Source organism: Xenopus tropicalis, chromosome 6, assembly GCF_000004195.4.
Source record: "Xenopus tropicalis strain Nigerian chromosome 6, UCB_Xtro_10.0, whole genome shotgun sequence".
Classification (NCBI taxonomy): domain Eukaryota; kingdom Metazoa; phylum Chordata; class Amphibia; order Anura; family Pipidae; genus Xenopus; species Xenopus tropicalis.
Genome location: NC_030682.2, coordinates 71,890,783 through 71,913,478, shown reverse-complemented (window position 1 = coordinate 71,913,478; position 22,696 = coordinate 71,890,783). Strand labels below are relative to the sequence as shown.

At 39.1% G+C, this 22,696-nt stretch overlaps 1 protein-coding gene across 3 annotated transcripts; it reads right to left on the bottom strand.

The window, feature by feature from the left end:
* Nucleotides 1-11,953: 11,953 nt before the first annotated feature.
* On the bottom strand, nucleotides 11,954-16,208 carry LOC100492529 (tripartite motif-containing protein 44-like). 3 transcript variants are annotated; one of them, XM_031904622.1, is made up of 3 exons: nucleotides 15,980-16,198; nucleotides 14,278-14,726; nucleotides 11,954-12,385 (listed from the first exon to the last, which is right to left on the bottom strand). In XM_031904622.1, exons 1-3 carry the CDS (start codon nucleotides 16,121-16,123, stop codon nucleotides 12,196-12,198), a joined length of 783 nt encoding a protein of 260 aa, XP_031760482.1. In that variant the 5' UTR covers nucleotides 16,124-16,198; the 3' UTR covers nucleotides 11,954-12,195. The 3 variants fall into 3 exon arrangements, with proteins under 3 accessions (XP_031760482.1, XP_031760484.1, XP_031760485.1); XM_031904624.1 differs by having other exon boundaries at nucleotides 14,540-14,726; nucleotides 15,980-16,195; XM_031904625.1 differs by lacking the exon at nucleotides 14,278-14,726 and having other exon boundaries at nucleotides 15,980-16,208.
* Between the last annotated feature and the right edge of the window lie 6,488 nt (nucleotides 16,209-22,696).

Here is a 22,696-nt window from a genome sequence, read left to right as displayed (position 1 = left end):
ATCGTTATTCGCCGAACTCTATACACGTTAAGGGCGTTTTGCTTAGTAAAAGAAGCTGTACAGCATGAAATAGTTGTTGTCAGTTTTGATGGTCTGTCCCACACTCCGGAATATAGATGCGCTTTATTAATAGCGGTAAACAGCCGTTGATAACGTTTTTTCAGTGCCCAATATTAGGTACGATAAGAGGTGTCTAAGGGATTTACTGTATGTCTTTCATAATTATGTGCCCACATCTAAGTAAACTGTTTTGAAACTGTTTACCGAGTTTCACAGTTATAAGCACCCTGAATAGTGCTAACGACGCAGTCAGGATAGATATATATGTTCTCCACTTAACGGTCCGTCGGTCTTCAGCGCACTTATTATTTGACACTCTGAACTCAATTAGTGTCAAACCCTGAAACAAATACGATACGTCTTACAAGACCTTTTAGTGCCTGTCCAAAATATACCGTACTACTTGTCACAGTGTGTTTTGATTGGTGTATATATTTATTAATAAATCATATAACAATAACTGTTAAACACTGAATAACACACAAGACAGAGTGTTCTCTTTATTACACATGAAAATCGAAACGAAAGAAACATAATAAAAGTTTGTGAAATAGGTCAGGATACTTACCTCCACACCAGACTATTCCTAACGGGCCTATTTTGATACATTCGTTGCAACGGAGTAGAAGTCCCCTCCACTGCAATCAGGGAAACTGTTGATTCCCAGTACATTTGTTACTTATTTGCTACTTATTTGTCACACTGAATCAAGGTAGTGTTAAACTTTTAGACAAAAAAGCGATACGACTTATGGATCTGTCAGTGTAACTTCTAGGCATAGGGTATCGATTTTTAAATATTCTTTTTCTTGCTTTTCTTTCATTTTAAATCTTTTTAATCAAAATATAATAAAGATTTGATTTTATCGTTCTATAGGTGTGCCAGGTTTATATATGTGTCTTTCCCCTCTGCTCTCAATTTTGCCCTGGGAGAGCACAGAGTGCTAGAGAGGTGCTGTATAAATGTTTATTTGCCCCAAAAACCCCCAAAAAACAATAAAAATCTAAGTAAGAAAAAAAAAGAAGTGCTAGAGATAATAAAATAGGGGGGGGGGGGGCATTTAAGAATATTTAGCCAAATACTTAGGGGTCCGTTTGCTAAAGTGGCTTAAATTAAGTGGGAGATTTTAGACACAGAATAAATGGCAAATATGTTATGGGCACTTTATTAAATGGGGACAAATATAATATTGCAATTATTCTGGCAACAAAACATTTGATTGGCAGTTATCACACTCGCCAGAAAATACGCTACGTACTAATTAACGCAAGTTTTACTATTCAGCAAAATGGGCTAAAGACAAAATTGTTGGCAGAATATTTGCAAAAATTTAACCCATATAGCATATTGATGCTGTTACTGATAAATGTAAGAGTGTAGGAGAAACTACATGAAAGTGTAGAATACCATATCAATGAAGGAAAAATAATTAGACATTACTCAGTTCAAAAGTAGAAAAATAAAAACTTTTCATTTAACAAATAAAGGGGAAAAAATAGGGAAAATAAAACTTAGGGCTTGCTGCCCTTGAGTTCTCGCATGTCCCTCTTTAGTTTGTCCACTTCCCCCCGGAGCTGGGCCAGCTTGGCCTTGATGTTGGCCAGGTCCTCCTGCACTGATGGTCCCTCGTGTGCAGGAGAACCTGGCGCCCAGCACTTGGCCTGGGGGGAGTCCGGGGCCTGGGGGGAGAACTCAAGAGCCTGGGGGGAAAATGGGGGAGGATCAAGGGGGCATATTCGGCCTCGGGGGCCTCTTCAGCCTCTTGGGCCAATGGTCCTGGGGCCTCTGGGGCCGGTGGTTGGGCCTCTGGGGCCGGAGATCGGGCCTCTGGGGCCGGTGGAGCCTGGTGGGCCACAGGAGCCTGGAGGGCCTGGGGTTGTGCCTGGGGAAGAGGCGCCAGCTGAAGTTCTGTGAGATAGTATTGCAAGATGTTATTTTCAGGCCCGGATTTGTGGAGAGGCCACAAAGGCCCGGGCCTCGGGCGGCAGAAACCTGGGGGCGGCATGCCGCCCCGCCGCACAAAAATCAACTAAAAATTTGTGTTCCCATACGGAGCAATGGGGACTTCTCCCCACTGCTCCGTATGCAAGTTTGGCCTATGGCGCATGCGCACTTGCAACCACCGTTCGCGCATGCGCGCACCCCCCCCTGTTCACGCATGCGCACTCGGGGGGGGGGGCGTGCGACCGGGGGCGGCCACGGGGCGGCAAATTTGTAAATCCGGCCCTGGTTATTTTGTGTAATATATTATACATATACAGTGGAGGAAATAATTATTTGACCCCTCACTGATTTTGTAAGTTTGTCCAATGACAAAGAAATGAAAAGTCTCAGAACAGTATCATTTCAATGGTAGGTTTATTTTAACAGTGGCAGATAGCACATCAAAAGGAAAATCGAAAAAATAACTTAAAATAAAAGATAGCAACTGATTTGCATTTCATTGAGTGAAATAAGTTTTTGAACCCCTACCAACCATTAAGAGTTCTGGCTCCCACAGAGTGGTTAGACACTTCTACTCAATTAGTCAACCTCATTAAGGACACCTGTCTTAACTAGTCACCTGTATAAAAGACACCTGTCCACAGAATCAATCAATCAAGCAGACTCCAAACTCTCCAACATGGGAAAGACCAAAGAGCTGTCCAAGGATGTCAGAGACAAAATTGTAGACCTGCACAAGGCTGGAATGGGCTACAAAACCATTAGCAAGAAGCTGGGAGAGAAGGTGACAACTGTTGGTGCGATTGTTCGAAAATGGAAGGAGCACAAAATGACCATCAATCGACCTCGCTCTGGGGCTCCACGCAAGATCTCACCTCGTGGGGTGTCAATGATTCTGAGAAAGGTGAAAAAGCATCCTAGAACTACACGGGAGGAGTTAGTTAATGACCTCAAATTAGCAGGGACCACAGTCACCAAGAAAACCATTGGAAACACATTACACCGCAATGGATTAAAATCCTGCAGGGCTCGCAAGGTCCCCCTGCTCAAGAAGGCACATGTGCAGGCCCGTCTGAAGTTTGCCAATGAACACCTGAATGATTCTGTGAGTGACTGGGAGAAGGTGCTGTGGTCTGACGAGACCAAAATAGAGCTCTTTGGCATTAACTCAACTCGCTGTGTTTGGAGGAAGAAAAATGCTGCCTATGACCCCCAAAACACCGTCCCCACTGTCAAGCATGGGGGTGGAAACATTTTGCTTTGGGGGTGTTTTTCTGCTAAGGGCACAGGACAACTTATTCGCATTAACGGGAAAATGGACGGAGACCATGTATCGTGAAATCCTGAACGACAACCTCCTTCCCTCTGCCAGGAAACTGAAAATGGGTCGTGGATGGGTGTTCCAGCACGACAATGACCCAAAACATACAGCAAAGGCAACAAAGGAGTGGCTCAAGAAGAAGCACATTAAGGTCATGGAGTGGCCTAGTCAGTCTCCGGACCTTAATCCAATAGAAAACCTATGGAGGGAGCTCAAGCTCAGAGTTGCACAGAGACAGCCTCGAAACCTTAGGGATTTAGAGATGATCTGCAAAGAGGAGTGGACCAACATTCCTCCTAAAATGTGCGCAAACTTGGTCATCAATTACAAGAAACGTTTGACCTCTGTGCTTGCAAACAAGGGTTTTTCCACTAAGTATTAAGTCTTTTTTTGTTAGAGGGTTCAAAAACTTATTTCACTCAATGAAATGCAAATCAGTTGCTATCTTTTATTTTAAGTTATTTTTTCGATTTTCCTTTTGATGTGCTATCTGCCACTGTTAAAATAAACCTACCATTGAAATGATACTGTTCTGAGACTTTTCATTTCTTTGTCATTGGACAAACTTACAAAATCAGTGAGGGGTCAAATAATTATTTCCTCCACTGTATATATACATTCATACACCATCATACATAACGGGGCCCCTCACAACAACATTTTTTGGGCCCCCCTCCTCCCACGCCCCCAATGGCCCCTCCCCCTGTGAACCCTCACATCAATACAAAGGACACACAGACATTGTTAGCCAGGGCCCCCTAAAACATTTGTGGCCCTTCCCCAAATGACTCATACTATGGGCCTCTCCCTGCTGCTTCCCCCCTGCTTTAAACTCATTTATGCTTATGTATTTGAAAATAGATGTGTATATATATATATATATATACAATACGAAGTGCTGGGAAGCTGCACACCATAAGGAACAATAATACCTGAGTGCCTGTGGCAAAACAAAATCTAGACAGGCATGGGGTGACGGCACACACAGGATTTTCACAAGGAGTCACGAAGATGTGAAATAATATTCAGAGGTTTATTGTGACCAACGTTTCAGTTCCTCACTGGCATTATGATTGAACCTGATGGAAATATGTCTTTTTTCAACCCAACTTACTATGTTACTTTCGTCATCCCTGACATTTCTTACATTTGTACCTTTAGTTCAAATTACTTGCTAAATCTTTTACTGAACGTATACTGTAAAAGCATAATAAAGTACAATAATTACCTTCCGCAATTTCAGCCACCAGATCTGAATTCCTACGCTTCAGGTCAGACCACAGGTGCTGGAGCTGAGCATAGGAGAACGCTGATAATATAGCTCCTCTCCCCTGGTAGCAGATTAAAAACCCCAGGCATGATCCTCTCTGTAGTGTGGCTGCAGGCTCAATGACACAAAATGGCCCCAAGTCGCACATGTCACAAGATTACAAAATCGCTACAAAATGTCCGCAAATTGCCAAAATATACATAGTAATGTATTTTGTGCGACAAAATATTTACCGCTATAGTACTGTATCGCGACTAAAGATTTACCGCTATTGTACTGTATATTATCGCGACTAAAGATTTACCGCTATAGTACTGTATATTTTGGCGACTAAATTTTTACCGCTATGTATGTATGTATAACTTTATTTATAAAGCGCCACAAGGGTACGCAGCGCTGTGCAGTCTTACAGAATACAAAATTACACACAGGGAGGACAAGTGATATAATAAATAAATACAATAAATACATATATGTATATATATATATATATATATAAGTGCCATGTGGTATGAGACACAGTAGAGCTTACAATCTGAGTGGTTGGGTAACATACAGGCACAAACTGGAAGGTAAGAGTGCATCAGGTATGGGCATTTGCCCTTAAGTGCAGGACTGGGCAAAATAATGTCTTAGTGCTATAGTACTGTATATTAGTAGCGAAATTCCATACATGCCAAGACTTTGAATAAAAATTGAGTAAAAAGACACATACTTGAATAAATAACACTGTAAGTCCATATTTTATTGCCAAAAACTCATTTACTGTACTTTTCTATCATTTTTCACCTGCCTGTAGTAGGTGTTAATTTTCGCATAGACCAATGCGATATTTAGCGCGCCTAAGTGTTTGTGAATCATGCGATCGTATTCTTTTCAGCGCGGAAATGAACGCATGCGTTAAAACTAGCGCATGCGGTCGCGCAAAAAATAACGCATGCGATATGACGACTTAAAGGAGAAGGAAAGCCTGAAAATAACATAAGTTCCAAATAACAGCCATGATATGACACCTATGACATTGCCCTAGCTTAGCTGTGCCTTGCTTCCTTAATCTTGAAATCAGCAAAAGTCTGGCAAAAAAACACATACTTGGTCTCACCCAGAGCTAGCTCCGTTTGCTCTGAAGCACAAAATTCCCGGGGCCAGCGCATGCGCACTGTGCTGCAGAGCTGTCTTTGTGTTTTTTTTGTTTTTTTTAAAGCTGTTTCAGTCGCGCCGAAAATATGACCTTTTAGCTCCGCCCACTTTTTCACATTGACAAATAGCAGCGCATGTGGATAGTTTCTATGACAGCGCTGTCAAAGTCCTGCACAGCCACACCTACTATCTATTGTGGAAGTCAGCTGAGCTCTACAGAAGTGTCAACAGAAGTGTGATTAATCTTCTGCACACAGCATCACACCGTAAGTTATTTTAAAGTTATTGTCTATGCTTTATGTTATTAGCTATAGGCTAAATTTAAAAAAAGATTTTTGCATGTATTTTTTTTTTATATTTTTTTTTTAACTTTTGCAGGCTTTGTAAAGTGCAAACTGCTACAAACTACTTACATAACATCATTAGTAGTGCTCTAGTGCTGTAGTGATTTTACCTTCTCTGTGCCAAAAATATAAACATTATCTAAGTACCCAGTGCCATTTTAAAGGGCATACTATAAATCAGCTGATCAGTTCCAAGGGGCTTAAATATTAAATATTACTACAAAATGTTTATTAGTTTGGCTGCTTTTATAGACATACTTTGCTTCACTTATGTATGGCATTTTGCTGATGTACAGAACACTTCAAAATTTTTATTTGCTGTGATTTTTTTATGTCAGTCTTTATTTTTTTTAGGCATAATGCAGAAAAAATGTCATCCTCATACTGTTTATTCCTTTAGTCATTTTTTGTGGCATAATTGTTCTTTTAACTTTTAAGTGCATTATGCTGATTAGCTGTGCACTTCAATAGGTTTCTTTTATAGCCCATTTATTTAAGGTATATATTGTGTATGTGATGGTGACTTTTTAAATTTATGATGATATGTATTTATGCACATTATAAAGTTTATTAGCTTTTTTAGTGTTATATTCTTTAGATTCAGGCCACTTTTTAATTTAGTTTAGCTGATTTAATGACCCTACCAAACAGATAATTGATTAACAATTTTTTTTTTTTTTTTTTTTAAATTACAGAGCCAATAAAATTATGACCAATTGCAAATAGTATCAGACTATTACTCTGTGCATTATCTAAATAGTTAAATCATAATTAATAAGCCTTCTTTTTTTTATAATTAGTATTTCTCAAATTATTATGTATTTATGGTACAGGTATGGGACCGGTTATCCATAATGCTCGGGACCTGGGTTTTTCCGCATAAGGGGTCTTTCCGTAATTTTGATCTCCATAACTTGTATTCTACTATAAATCATTTTAATGTTGAATAAATCCAATATGCGTTTTTTGCCTCCAATAAGGATTTATTATATTTTAGTTGGGATCAAGTACAAGTACTGTTTTATTATTACAGAGAAAAGGGAATCATTTAACCATGAAATAAACCCAATAGGGCTGTTCTGCCCCCAATAAGGGGTAATTATATCTAAGTTGGGATCAAGTACAGGTACTGTTTTATTATTACAGAGAAAAGGGAATCATTTAACCATTAAATAAACCCAATAGGGCTGTTCTGCCCCCAATAAGGGGTAATTATATCTTAGTTGGGATCAAGTACAGGTACTGTTTTATTATTACAGAGAAAAGGGAATCATTTAACCATTAAATAAACCCAATAGGGCTGTTCTGCCCCCAATAAGGGGTAATTATATCTTAGTTGGGATCAAGTACAGGTACTGTTTTATTATTACAGAGAAAAAGGAGATACATTTTAAATATCAGAATTATTTGCTTATAATGAAGTCTATGGGAGATGGCCTTTCTGTAATTTTGAACTTTCTGGATAATGGGTTACCAGATAAGGGATCCCATACCTGTCATTTGTATTTTGGAAAATCTTTTAGTAAGTGGCCAAGTTCAGAATTTTAAACATATTTTTAATTGAGTATTACTTATATAATCATGTTATAAAATGTGTGGAACTTCTATATTATGTGCTAAATATGTATTTCTTACTATTCATTACTGTTCTGAACCATACTTTAATATGTAATATATCATATATGGTACTATATATTTTAAAATACACTGCATTTATAAAAATAAATGTTTTAAAATAGAATGATATCCACATATAAAATATTTGATAATATCAATAGCTACATCATATTAAAGTAAGTATATTGGTGAGCTACAAATTTAATGCAGAAGGTATTTTTAAAAATGGTAGGGACTACAGATTCTAATCATTTAGCTCAGTTCTGTCCAACTGCTGGCCCATGAGCTCCCCTCTGTGTGCCCCCCCCCCCACACCTGTCTGGCTGCTTTGATGACTTACCTTTGTGTAAGATTTAAATGGTATCAGTACTGAGATTAACTGGCCCCCTGCATGGTTCTCACCTCAGATTCAGGCTGTAATCCCCCTGTATTGTTTAGAAATGTAATCCCCTGTGTTGTTCACACCTTTTAATCTCTGCATTGTTCACCCCCTGCAGTGTTCACACCTCAGACTGTAGGAGCAGCGCCTGCATTGTGTGACTGTTTGCTATTTGTTTTTAATAAGAATAACAATGATTATTAACTTCATATCAACAGATCTATCAAAACCATGCCTAACTGCATTGTTAAAGGATGCCCTCATCAAAGTGGCCAAAAACTGCAGTATCCAGATGTTGTTTTACATCCGTTTCCACGTAATATTCATCAGATAAAAAATTGGGTAATGCAAACTGGATAACATGCAGGTGACATCGATACCTTATCTGATAGAATTTTACAAGGTACAAAAAATTCAAGTTTCAGAATGTGCTCTCAACATTTCACACCTGATTGTTATATGATGCAGGGTTCAAGAAGAGTTCTGAAACCAAATGCAGTTCCAACCATTTTTGCAAGCATACCTGTTCCAGTTGTAATTAATGTGTTTGAATTTGATACAACACTGCCATCCACAAAAAGGAGAAGAGTGGATAATGAGGAACCTTCCACCTCAACTCAACTGGTCAGAATAGTCTCACGTTTAGTAACTGTTGCAACACAAACAGAGATTATTACAAAGACTTGTGCAACAATGACATCCAAAAAAGTTCTCTCGCCAATCGGCTACACAAACCACTGGAAATGAAGGAAAAGAAATAAGTACCCAAACTGAAGAAGTCATTAAAGCAGATGTTAACCAACTAAGAAAAGACCATACTTATCCAGTATGTTTTTCTACACCGGTAAAATCAATGCAACCCACCAGCGATATTTTTTCTGCTTCTCCCATTGCACCAACATTGCAACCTCTTGAGAACCTTGAAACACCATCTAAAGATCTAGGTTCACAAGTTGAACAAGAATCCATAATTTGTTCTACTCCAACGGCTACAAACCCCAGAGATACAACTTTTGAGATATCAGAGCAATCTTCATCTGACAATGCATCAATCAAAAGTCAAGAAGAGACTGCTGTGAGTGGACGATCAATGTATGTGCAGAAAAGAAATTTTATAATATATGAAGAGAATTTAGATGACTTGTTCAAACTAGTCAAATGCCAGCACAGTATTGAATCACCCTGTCAAGCACCTATAATACAAATAAAAAAAACTACAGAGGGAAGCATGTTAAAAGTCCAACTGATTTGTTTGAATGGACATGATTCTTTCAAATGGATGTCACAACCAATGGCAGGGGACACGTCTATTGGCAATGTAGCACTGGCAAATTCAATTGTTCTCAGCGGTTCAACTTACACAAAAGTGAAAGATATGTTCAACATTCTGAATGTGCCTTTCTATTCTCATACCAGTTTTTACCGCTACCAACGAGAATATATTTTTCCAGCTATAGATAAACAGTGGCAACAAGAAACAGCTGCCGTAAAGATCTCCTTATCGGGACAATCTGTTGCCTTAGCAGGAGATGGACAATTCGATAGCCCGGGACATTCGGCAAAGTATTGCACATACACTACGATGGACCTTCTAAGCAAAAAAATTGTACATTTTGAAATTCAACAATTGGGTACCGTGAAAAATTCTTACGCTTTAGAACAATCGGCATTTACAAAATGTTTGCAAACCTTGCTTGATGAGAAAGTAAAAGTCAAAATAGTTGCAACAGATAGACACAGTGGTATTCGAGCATTGATGAAAAGCAAATTTAAAAACATAGACCACCAGTTTGATGTGTGGCATCTTTGCAAAAGTATTCAGAAAAAATTATTAGCGGCAAGTAAGAAAAGGAAATGTCGTGATATTGCACACTGGATCAATGCAATTACCAATCACCTTTGGTGGTCATCTCAAACCTGCAAACAAAATGTCAATGTTTTGCTAGCGAAATGGAAGTCAGTACTTTTTCATGTTGCTTACAAGCACACATTCAAATCTTTAAAACACTACAAAAAATGTCAACATCGCCGACTTACTGATGCACAGAAAAAAGACGCACGATGGATTGGTTGCAATCATCCGGCACACTCCACTCTTAAAGAAATCATCAATGACCGATTTTTGTTGCGTGATATTGCTCAAACAGAGAAATTTTGTCACACTGGTGATTTGGAAAATTTTCACAGCAAAGTTCTCAAATACAAGCCCAAAAGGATTTCCTTTAAAATGGATGCAATGATTGCAAGAACAAGTCTGGGAGCTTTGTCACATAACAGAAACGTCCATAGACATCAGGCTGTTGTTAAAAGAGCAACAAAAACATCTTTGGCTTTTGGCGAAAAAAGATTTAAAATCGTGTTTCCAAAAATGAAAAAAGATTGGATTGCAAAGCCAGTATACGAGGACGTGGATGATGAACATCTTTTGGACATCACGTCAGACTCAATAAAAATATTAACGGGTGAGATTGGACATGACTGGGTTTCCATCTCAAAGCAGATGCCACAAAATATTGCCACCACTGAACGTCCAGAAAAAAGTGAAGTAATTGAAAAACATATGTCTCGTTTTTCAAGATGTTAAACTATGGCATTTTTATCAAAAAATCATAGAATTAAAAAAAATGTACAGTGATTTTTTTTTCTTTAAAGCCACAAAAAAGTATTTGTCAACATTTTATTTTTTTACTATTATTTGAAATACATGGCTTATTTATATATTAAAGTTAATAAAAATTTTTGTAGAAAAATTTGTTGGTGTAAAAGTTACATTTTTATTCAGAGTAGTAATAAAAATATTGACTTCAATGTGTAAATGGACGGTTTTTTTTTTATATATACTATGGGGCACAGGTCCTACATCTGAATTCACAGGGCCCCTCAAAAAAAAAGTTTCTGGGCCCCCATCCCTCAGTGCCCCTTCCCCAGTGGTCCCTTCCATTAGTACACACAGACATAAAAAGTATCAGGGCCCCCCTAACACAGTGCCCCCCTAATATTATGCTGGCCAGGGCCCCAAAGACAGTGCCCCCAATTGCCCCCATACACAGTGCCCCACATACACAGTGCCACCAAAAGCCTCCATACACAGTGCCACCAATCTCCCCCATACACAGTGCCCCCAATTTCCAACATACACAGTGCCCCATACACATTTCCCACATTCTGAGGCCATTGCAACTCCTTAGTGTTGGTGACAGCGAGGAAACTGGCTCTGGCACCCAGCTGGGTGCCTCTCACTCACCGCGGGGTTTGTCCGTATGGTGCCTCCTCACCTACCCAGGTACCTAAGGCTGCTACACTTCTCCTGCAGCCAGGAGCTTCGGTGTCATCATCACACAAGTGAGATTGTACCAAAGCAATAACCGGGAAGGTGGGGGGAAAGGTTGTGTTCTACTCAAGTGCAGGCATAGTCGACATAAGGCGCACAAGAAACGGCAACCCCCTCTGTCTTTCAGTCTACTTCATACAGCACAACATTATTATTGTGCCATATGAAGTATGGCAAGTCGTCCTATCACGGCCTGGGCCCCCTTTAAAAGTGGCAATTTTCACTTTTAAGGGGGCCTGGCCTTGCTACAGTTTTCTATCTTGGACCGTAATAGATTAAAGGGGGCTTAAGCTAGTCAGAAAACTGTAGCACGGCCGGGCCCCCTTTAAAAGTGAAGAGTGCCAGGGCCGTCTGTCCCCCCTGACGGCGGCCCTGATGGGGCCTGAAACTCATTTTTGTGGCCTTGACAGTCATATAAACTTGTGGTTGGATAAATTCAAATAAATAAATAAATAATGTGCCCCTAACTGTTAACCAATTTCTTTTAATACTTTTCCAAGTAAAGTTCACACATATTCAAGACAATTAGTAAACACAGACATCTAACTTGAGGTAACGAAATTACTTTTATTTCACATTAGAAATAAAGCATCAATACATGTATTTAACATGTGCTTAAGCATTAATAAAGCAATCTTTTTATTTGTGCCTCCAAAATATAATAACTATTACAAATAACTTATAACTATCCAAATAGTCAAACATTACGAATATCATTAATATACATTGTAGATAACCTGTATTGAAATTGACACAGAAAAGATTACAAACGAAGCAGAGCAATTATTTTTACTCATAAGCCATATCCTCTGCAAAGTAGTCTGAAGCTAGTAGAAATCCAGTATATTTTTTGTTAGGATCAGGAAACTTGCTTCTGATTTCTCTAACAACGCAGGATGGTATCGGCTTTCTGTTCTGGAAGCCCAAATAAGTATAAATCCAAATGGTGAATGCGCGGTATGCTATTTTGCGAAGCGCCCTGCAAAATAAATAACATTTTTTGTTATTTATAATAAATTAAAATTCACATATATATATACACATTATATATTGTTTAAGGCTAATGCCGCACCATGTATAGTGTGTAATTTTTTGGCAAAGCGAAAACGCTTGCCAAAAATACGCGCCATACGCTCATACCTGCACCTGCATACATGGAATACGCCAAAAATCCACCAAAAAATGCAAGAGAATGCACAATTGCAAATTTTTATGCGGATTTTGTCTACATGTGCCTGCACCCGAGCGTTTTCAATTCATTACGATGCAGGCACAGGTAGGGGCGTGTGGCGCTTATTTTTGGCAAGCGCTTTCACTTTGCACAAAAATTACACCATACGCATGGTGAGGCATTAGCCTTTGACATGAGCAGTACAGAGTGTACAAAATAAATATTACACTAATTAAAGTGAAATTTAACAATTAAGTTAACTTGTTGTATGTTAGGCTGATGCCTAACAAAGTCTCGCGTTTTCATGCGTATATCGGCTACATGTGCCTGCACCCGAGCGTATACCATTCATTCGGGTGCAGGCACAAGTAGCAGGCGTAGGGCTGAATTTTCGGCAAGCGTTTTTCTGCTTGCCGAAAATTTCAGCCCTACGCCTCGTGTGGCATCAGCCTAACATACAACCTGTGGAGTGGTTAACATGCCCACAACTCTAAGTTGAAAATACTTTCTTATCCTTTAAACCACTGCATGGTTGTTAAGGTAATTTTAACCCTAGCAACCAGATAGCTGCTGAAACTCCAAACTGCAGAGCTGAAGAAAAAAAAGTGAAGTAATTTAAAAAAAAAAAAAAATAATAATAAAGATGAAGACCAACTGCAAATTGTCTATGAATATTACTCTCTTAATCATACTAAAATTTAACTCAAACTTGAACAACCCCTTTAAGATAGTTAGTAATATATGAGTATTCAGGGACATTTTAATAATTAAGAAAAATGATAACACACAAGGAATATAAATATGTTTAAAGGAGAAGAAAGTATTTTCAACTTAGGGGCTGATTTACTAACCCACGAATCCGACCCGAATTGGAAAAGTTCCGACTTGAAAACGAACATTTTGCGACTTTTTCGTATGTTTTGCGATTTTTTCGGATTCGTAGCGTTAAAACTTACGCGAAAAATGCGCAACTTTTCGTGTAAGTTTTAACACTACGCAAAATGCGCAACTTTTTACGCAACTTTCGTAATGGATAGGAAAACTCGCGTTTTTACGCAAAAATCATATTGGATCCGAAAAATTCGTAAAGAATCCGAAAAAATCGCAAAACATACGAAAAAATCACAAAGTACCGATCATTACGAAAAAAACGCAATCGGACTCCATTCGACCCGTTCGTGGGTAAGTAAATCAGCCCCTTAGAGTTGTGGGCATGTTAACCACTCAACAGGTTTTTTAATTACAAAATTTATATGTAGGTGTTCTATATGTGCTCTATGTTGACTGCTTAGAGTAACCACATTGCCACAGGAGTTTCATGCTGGAGTACGTGGTATCATATTATTTTACTGTAAATTTTTAAGGTGTTTTATGCAGTTTTTCAGGTAAGCATTGTAAATACAGGGGGGTTGCATAACAATGTACAAAATAAAATGGGATTTTTAATTTATTTGAAATTTATTTGTTATATTAACAATATAATCATCAACCTGTTGTGTATTTGCAGTTGTGCACCACAGTAGAGGTTATGCTGGAACATGCACTATGCAATTTAAATCTGCTTGTCCTGTAAGTTCATGCATGTCATAAATGATCAGTTTAATACCAAGCAAATCATATATCACATGCATATACCTAATAAAAAAGTTAAAACATCATTTATTTTCTTTAACAATTTTGAAGATACCTAATATGAATACCTCATATAATCAGAATTACGTGGCTGCTTAGTAATTTTAAAGCTTGTCATCCTGTAACCCCAATCAAGTCTTTGATGATTGGTGACTTCTGTATCAAATTCAGGATTGTCAATTATACAAAAAGCATCCTCTGGTATTCTTTCAAAAATTTGAGGAACATCATAACAGCAAATGCATTCTAATGATGTAGGCATGGGAATACATAAGCCACACCGGCACCAATCAGCATTGCCAACCCTGATTGGGTCATTTAGAAGTCTACCAGTTTGCGATGTTGCTTGAGAAACACCCTCATCATCCTCTTTCTGTGATTGCTGTACACTCCTATCACTGTGTTCTTCTCTGATTTGTATGTTAATCTTTTTAGATATAGATGGGTTGAGGGGAAAGCAATCCTTTGCCCTAGTGACATCAGGTCTATGACGCATTTTCTCAAGGAGGATGTGAAACTAGGGAAAGTAATACATTTAATTGAAGTGCTCTTCAATTACAGACATAACAACATTTTTAGAAAAAAGTTGAAAAACTGTTACTTTAGAGTTACCTTTTAAATCATGGTCTGTTGGTATATTATATATTATAATTATCAGTGATTGGAACCAGTTAGCTAAAGTCACATATTTTGTTGCAAATTCAATGGCAGATTTAAGCAGAGTATTTGAGTCCTTCGGACAAATGAATTATCTTATCTGCATGTGTATGGGGGCCCCTCATCATGCCTCTATTTATTTTATTAATTATTATTAACATTTATTTATAAAGCGCCAACATATTCCGCAGTGCTGTACAATAAGTGGGTTACATACATTGGACATACAGAGTAACATATAAAACAATCAATAACCGATGCTCCAGCAGTTCCATAGTCTTGGTTCTGCTCACTTAATGCAAAAGGTTGTTTCGCACTCAGTTTGAATGCAGCTTTCACAGATTGGGTTCCAGTAGGAAATGAGCCCCGTCCCTGATGGCGATAGAGGAAATGCTGCAGCGGCGCCCGTGTTTCTGGCAGGATGAGGCAGAGGGACGAATAAGGAACATCTGCCTTTTCTTTAATCACCAAACAGGTTTTTAGAATTATTTACTAGACTCTGTCCCAAAAGTCTAGTAAATAATTGTAAGAAGCTGTTTGCTGAATAAAGAAAAGGCAGATGTTCCCATTTCCTCCCTCGGCTTTGTCCTGCAAGAAACCGACATGACCAACATTTGGGCATAAATAGTGCAAATGTACATCAGCAGACTTGATTAGGTTCATTACCAGATTCACATGTTTCGCAACAATTATAAACAAATGACGGTGGACATACATTTAGCAGAAATGATCACAAAAGATCGTTCCAACCCTCCATTGACGTTCATTGCTGAATTGTCAGATGTAGAGGTAGAAACCATAGAAACTGAACCTCCACCTGACGATTTAGCCAGAAACGTTGATTTTACTCGGGGGCCAAATCTAAATCTTTTAACCTGCCCGATTGACTACACAAAAGATATCTGCAGACTTTGCAATATCGGTCACGTTGTCGAGCCGCCATACACGCACCGAATATAGTACTAAACAGGGTTTCGTACCACAATATTAGTGCGTGTATGGCCGGCCTTACTGTTTATGACCCCCTTTAATCAAGTGTCCTGAAAGTATTCTTGACCGTTATACATGGAGCGTTTGCTCTTATTTTTCAGAATAAATTATATTTTGACTTACGCTTTCATCATCAGACGTTGAAGCTTGTTTTTCCGCTTCCTGTTCACTTTGTGTTTCGGATTCTTCTTCACTTTGTGTTTCGGATTCCTCTTCACTTTGTGTTTTGAATTCCTCTTCACTTTTTGATTCAGATTCCTCTGCCATGATTTTTACGAATTCTGCTTCTATTTGGGTTGAAAATTCTTTTTCCGTTTAACTAATTCCGTAAAAGTAAGTCTGAAATCTGAAAATAAATTATTAAAATATATATATATAAAAATATCGATATTTATAAGCTGTGTGTGCCATATGCAATGGTTCAAGGTGCCGACATAGCTTAAAAAATTTTGACTGACTCTTGTCAAACACAACTCTATGTGTGGCATGTGGCTGTGGACACACAGAAAATTAGCTCCACTGTTCTCCACCTGGCATTATTTTTTCAGCCATTAAATTTTGAAAAAAGGTGCTTTTTGTCTGACATAAGATTTGTTGCAATGCATGCGCCTGCAAGCAAACAGATGCAGTGAAGATAATTGTAGCCATATACAGGAGCAGATCCATTTCTCTCTGGCTGAAATGCCAGGCTGAGAGCAGTGGAGCCAATTTTCTGTGTGTCCGCAGCCTTAGTAACACATAACGTTTTGTCAAAAATTCAAAATTCAGTCCAAATTTTTAGGCTATGTCGGCACCTTGAAACATTGCATATGGCTGAGTGCACACACACATTATTTCGGCATGATACCAGATAATAGCTCCCAGTAGCTATCAGAAGGTTGAGTGGAGCTCAGTAATAAGAAATCCAAGTCTGGCTTGAGACTCCTCCAGTAGGAGTGGGAGTAGGAGAAACAATAGGTTAGCTGAAAGCAGTCCTAATGTGTAGCGCTGGCTGAAAGCTCAGACTCAGGCACACTTTACTGCTGCGCTGCAAGTTGGAGTGATATCCCCCCCCTCACCCCCAGCAGCCGATCAGCAGAACAATGGGAAGGGAGCAAGATAGCAGCTCCCAGTAGGTATCAGAATAGCACTCAATAGTAAGAAATCCAAGTCCGGCTTGGGACTCCTCCAGTTACATGGGAGTAGGAGAAACAATAGGTTAGCTGAAAGCAGTTCTAATGTGTAGCGCTCGTTCCTTCTGAAAGCTCAGACTCAGGCACACTTTACTGCTGTGGTGCAAGTTGGAGTGATATCCGCCCCCTCACCCCCAGCAGACGATCAGCAGAACAATGGGAAGGGAGCAAGATAGCAGCTGCCAGTAGGTATCAGAATAGCACTCAATAGTAAGAAATCCAAGTCCGGCTTGGGACCCCTCCAGTTACATGGGAGTAGGAGAAACAATAGGTTAGCTGAAAGCAGTTCTAATGTGTAGCGCTGGCTGAAAGCTCAGACTCAGGCACAATGCACTGAGATGGCGCCTACACACCAATATTACAGCTACAAATACATTTGTTGGTTCAAGAAATAATTTTTAAATGGCAGAGGGAATTATTTGCTATGTAAATGGTGTAATTCAAAAATAAGCTTAAGTATCCAATTAAAATCTAGACAGCATCTAAAATTTATACAGCAGTGGGGCAGATTATCGATAAGTGTTTTTCAGCTTGACAACTAAAAAGAACAGGGCTTTAGGTGTTAACATCTTACAGGTAAATAAACTATTAAATGTAAACCAAAAATTATTGTTAAATTTTGATACAGCAACTGGAAGAAAGTGCACCCCACAAAAAAAAGGAAAATAACTTTTTAAAAAGTAAACTTTTACCAAGTATCAATTATTGCACTTACATGCAATTTTAAATATTTTTTTAAACTAATACCATTTTTAAAAATCATAGTATTTGAAAAATAAGTAAAACAGATATGTAATATAATGATGTTAATTTGAAAATGTATGTGGCATATACAAATATAACAAAAAGAAAACTTCAGTTAAAATCCAATTTTATTGTAATATATGTACACAGTTCATATTGTATTTAATACTATTAATACATTATTTTTTTGGCTGCAGACAACATTGGTGTTCAGTGGTTACCTGCCTGACCGATGCGCCTCTGCCTACGCTGCTCTGCACGTGCGGTTGTTTACCTCTTACAGAGGTCAGCGTTTCAGAAAAAAAAAAAACGGTGTGCGCATGCGCAGGGGAAAGGGGAAATGACGGCGCGCTTTCAAAATGGTGGCGCCAGCGTTTCGAACGGTGCTGAAATTGAATCGGGGATTGCAGCAGCAGGAGGTCTCCCATAGCGAAACGGATATAGCGATTTAGGAGCGAGGAGGGGGCTTTATCTAAAGGTGAGAACACCTTCAAAAGCCTTTCCTTTCCCTTTAACGCACGCGATAATACTTTGGTGAATCACGCGATAATTATCGTGACTAATTTAGCTCAAAAAAGCGTGCAATAAATTTTATCGCACTTTAGTGAATCGGGCCCTATGTTTTTTTTACATTTCAGATGTTAAAAGTTTTAAAACTGTTTCTATCCTACTGACGGTTGACTTGAACAGGTTCCTACGAGAGGTTTTTCCCATTTTGATTCAGCGTCCCCAGGAGTTCGTAATGGTTCTACTGCTTAATACGGTAGTGAGTATAAAATGTGATCGATTGATATTTTCCCTTGCATGGCCACTCACTTAAAAATTTTTCACACAATGTACAGGGTTCTAATTCCCCTCATAAACGCACTAAGGCATTCACTTATTATAATTCTACCCATACCGACATACTTTGTATACAGGAGACCCAATTTTCTCAATCATCCAGCCCAAAATATCTCTCTCGCCATTTCCCTACCTTTTATTCCTCTTCTGGCCCAGACAAAACTAAAGGAGTCCTTATAGCCTTACGGAAAAACTTGCCCCTGACGGTCTCCCAACAAATCCGGGATGATCAAGGATGATATCTCATTTTAATAGGGGAAATATTCGACTCCCCAATTACCATAGCCACATATTATGCACCCAATACTCAACAAATCAATTTCTTTGAACATTTTCTTCAAAAAATAACAGATTGCCATTCCGGCCCGATTGTACTAGCTGGCGATACTAATACAGTCCTTGACTCACTTTGGGATAAATCACACCCCAATATTCCCTACCCACAACTGATGACAGACTCCCCAACTTGTTTGAAGAAAATGTTATTACAACTTAACTTAATAGACTCTTGGAGGGAATCCCACCCACATAGGAAGGAATATACACATTATTCGAACCCACATGGCACTTATTCACGAATCGATCATATTCTAGTATCTCAAATACTTATCCCCAATATTTGCCAAGCATATATTTTGACCACTCCCTTGTCAGATCATTCTCCCACCGCTCTCACGCTCACTAGCCTATGGCAAAGAACTGGAGACTAAACGACTCCTTATTGAAAATTAAACCTAATTTCAGCTCAATAAAACAAGCAGTGGAAAATTATTTTACAGAAAATCAAGGATCAGTTTCCTCCCCGATTACACTTTGGGAAGCCCATAAAACTGTAATAAGGGGGGAAATTATAAAAATAGCCTCTATTAAGAAAAAGCAAACTACACAAAAAATTAAGGAACTAGAATTTCAATTACAAAAAGTAACTAGACAAGACCAAATCACACCTTTCCCATCCCAAAAGGCTACTATACACACTGATTTGGATCTCCTTCAATCCCAAGCAATGGAGAAACAATTACAATGGACCAACCATAGGTTCTATACTTAAAGCAACAAGATAGGAACATTACTAGCGCGGAAACTAAATCAGCCAACCCACCAAACTCCACCGCCAACCACAATCAGTACGAAATTGGGATACCTAACAAGTAACCCCCAAAAGATCCTACAAGAATTCTCTGCATACTATTCTACAATATATTCCAAAACGAAACCGTTCCCTTCCTCAACGGCTAACAAACTCCTCTCCACTCTACATCTCCCCACATTATCGGCCTCACAATCAGACTCATTAGATGCTCCCATCATATATGATGAGGTAACGAAGGCAATTAAAAATTTGAAAACAACTAAATCACCAGGACCGGATGGTTTTACAGGCCTTTATTATAAAAAACTGTCAGCCCTTTTAACCCCACATTTAACAAACATGTTCAACGCAATCAGACTAGGGGAGACATGTAATGAGGAATCATTAAAAGCGCAATTATCCTTTATACCGAAACCACGGAAAGATCACCTTGAATGCGCCAATTATAGACCAATATCGCTAATGAATATTGATATTAAGGTACTAACAAAAATTTTAGCAGATCGCCTTAACATGTTTCTCCCTACCCTGATTAACTCAGACCAAACAGGTTTCATCCTTAACAGACAAACCACTGACAACATTAGAAGAACTTTACAATTTATACATAATTTCCAGATTACAAAACAACAAGGAATGCTACTATCCATTGACATCCATAAGGCATTTGATTCTATTTCATGGGATTATCTATACTTTATACTGAACAAATGGGGAATCGGACCCTACTTCATCACAATTTTAAAATCTTTGTACCATTTCCCCAAAGCTATCCCAAAATGGGGTCCATACCGGGGGAACTCAATTACTATAGAAAGGGGTACTAGACAGGGATGCCCTCTATCTCCCACCTTGTTTATACTAGCAATTGAACCTTTAGCCGAACTTATCAGACAAGATGCAAACATTACGGGCCCTCAAATTGGACAACAGATGCACAAACAATCCCTTTACGCTGATGACATACAAATGACCATAACAAAACCATTAACCTCATTACGCAATCTAATCCATTTATTAGATGCATTCGGAAACATATCAGGATTAACAATAAACCATAGTAAGTCAGAAGCCTTAAACGTAACCCTACCAGAACACACTATCAAACTATTGAAATTAAATTTTGATTTTAAATGGCAACACTCGGCTATACATTATTTAGGAATTAACATTCCATCTCACTTACCAACCCTGTACCAGCATAACTATCCACAACTCTGGAAAATGGCGAGAGAAAAGTTACAGTCATGGTCCAAAATGGACTTATCTTGGTTTGGGAGAATCAATGCCTTTAAAATGACCCTTTTACCCAAGATACTTTATTTGTTCAGAACACTGCCAGTTCCTATTCCCGATCAAGATCTCAAGACCATGCAGGGGAAAATATTTAAATTTATCTGGGCAGATAAACACCCCAGAATAACCTGACAAACCATGTATAGATCTAAACAACAAGGAGGTTTGAGTGTTCCACAATTACAAAACTACTATATAGCAGCACAACTGGTCCCTTTAGCCCATATGCACGCTCTCATCCCTCCTAAATGGGTTACTATGCTAAAACATCAACTTTTCCCGACTTCCCCATGTTCTTTACTTTGGTCTCCCCCTCTAAAACGGCCGAAAAATCCAGATCCCTTCCTGACTCATTCCATGTCAGTTTGGGATAAATATAAGCATTCTGCCTCACTTATGTCACCGACTCTTCCAGCAACACCCCTGTTTGGCAACCCACTCTTTCCTCCGGGACTTTCCTTTGCTGCTTTCCAATGGTGGATATCAAAAGGCTTTCAATTTATATATAATTTTTATTCCCTTTCAGGCCTTAAGACGTGGCCAACAATTCTAAGCACTCATAACCCTCCTCCCTCAGAAGCTTTCCACTATCAGCAGAAAATCATTTTATCCGTGCAATTAATAAAGATAAGGTTAACTTGACCCCACCTATTTTGAAACTATGTGCATTAAATACCCATACTCTAAAGGGTTAATCTCCAATTTGTATAGTATGTTACTAAGTGCACACTCAAAAGACCCTTTACCATATACCCAAGCGTGGCATAGAGACCTTAACATTAAGATTACTGATGAGAATTGGACCCAGATATGGCAAACTACAGCCAACTGCTCTAGAAATACCTCTTTATTAGAAACAACGTATAAAGTTCTTATGCGCTGGTATATGGTCCCTTCTCGCCTACACAGAATAAACCCCCAACTCAGTAAAGACTGTTTCAGGAGATGTGGACAAGCAGGTTCAATGATACATATCTGGTGGGATTGTCCAAATGTTCAAAGGTTTGGTCTAGGACAGTGCTGTCCAACTGGCGGCCTGCGGGCCGCATGGGGCCCGCGACACCCCTCTGTGTGGCCCCCCACCTGTCTGGCTGCTTTGATGGTTTTTTAAATGGTATCAGTACTGTGATTAACTGCCCCCCCCTGCATGGTTCTCACCTCAGATTCAGGCAGTAATCAGGCTGTATTGTTTAAATATGTAATCCCCTGTACTGTTCACACCTTTTAATCTCTGCATTGTTCACCCCCTGCAGTGTTCACACCTCAGGCTCAGGCTGTAATCGCCCCCATTGTTCCCCTGTTCACACCTCAGGAGCAGTAGAAACCCACAAATAATCCCTGCATACTACAAAAAGAACATATACTGAGGTGGTACTGCAATTAAAAAGTTTTTTAATATATAGTTATTGTGCAGACTGTAGGAGCAGTGCCAGCATTGTGTCACTGTAGGCTGCCTGTGTGTGCCATACAGTATGGCACACACAGGCAGGGTAGGGAAGGCTGAGTATGGCACACACAGGCAGAGTAGGGCAGGCAGAGTATGGCACACACAGGCCAAGTTTGGCACAAACCAGCCAAGAATGGCACACACAGTGAAAGTATGGCACACGCAGGCAGGGTAGGGAAGGCAGAGTATGGCACACACAGGCAGGGTAGGGAAGGCAGAGTATGGCACACACAGGCAGGGTAGGG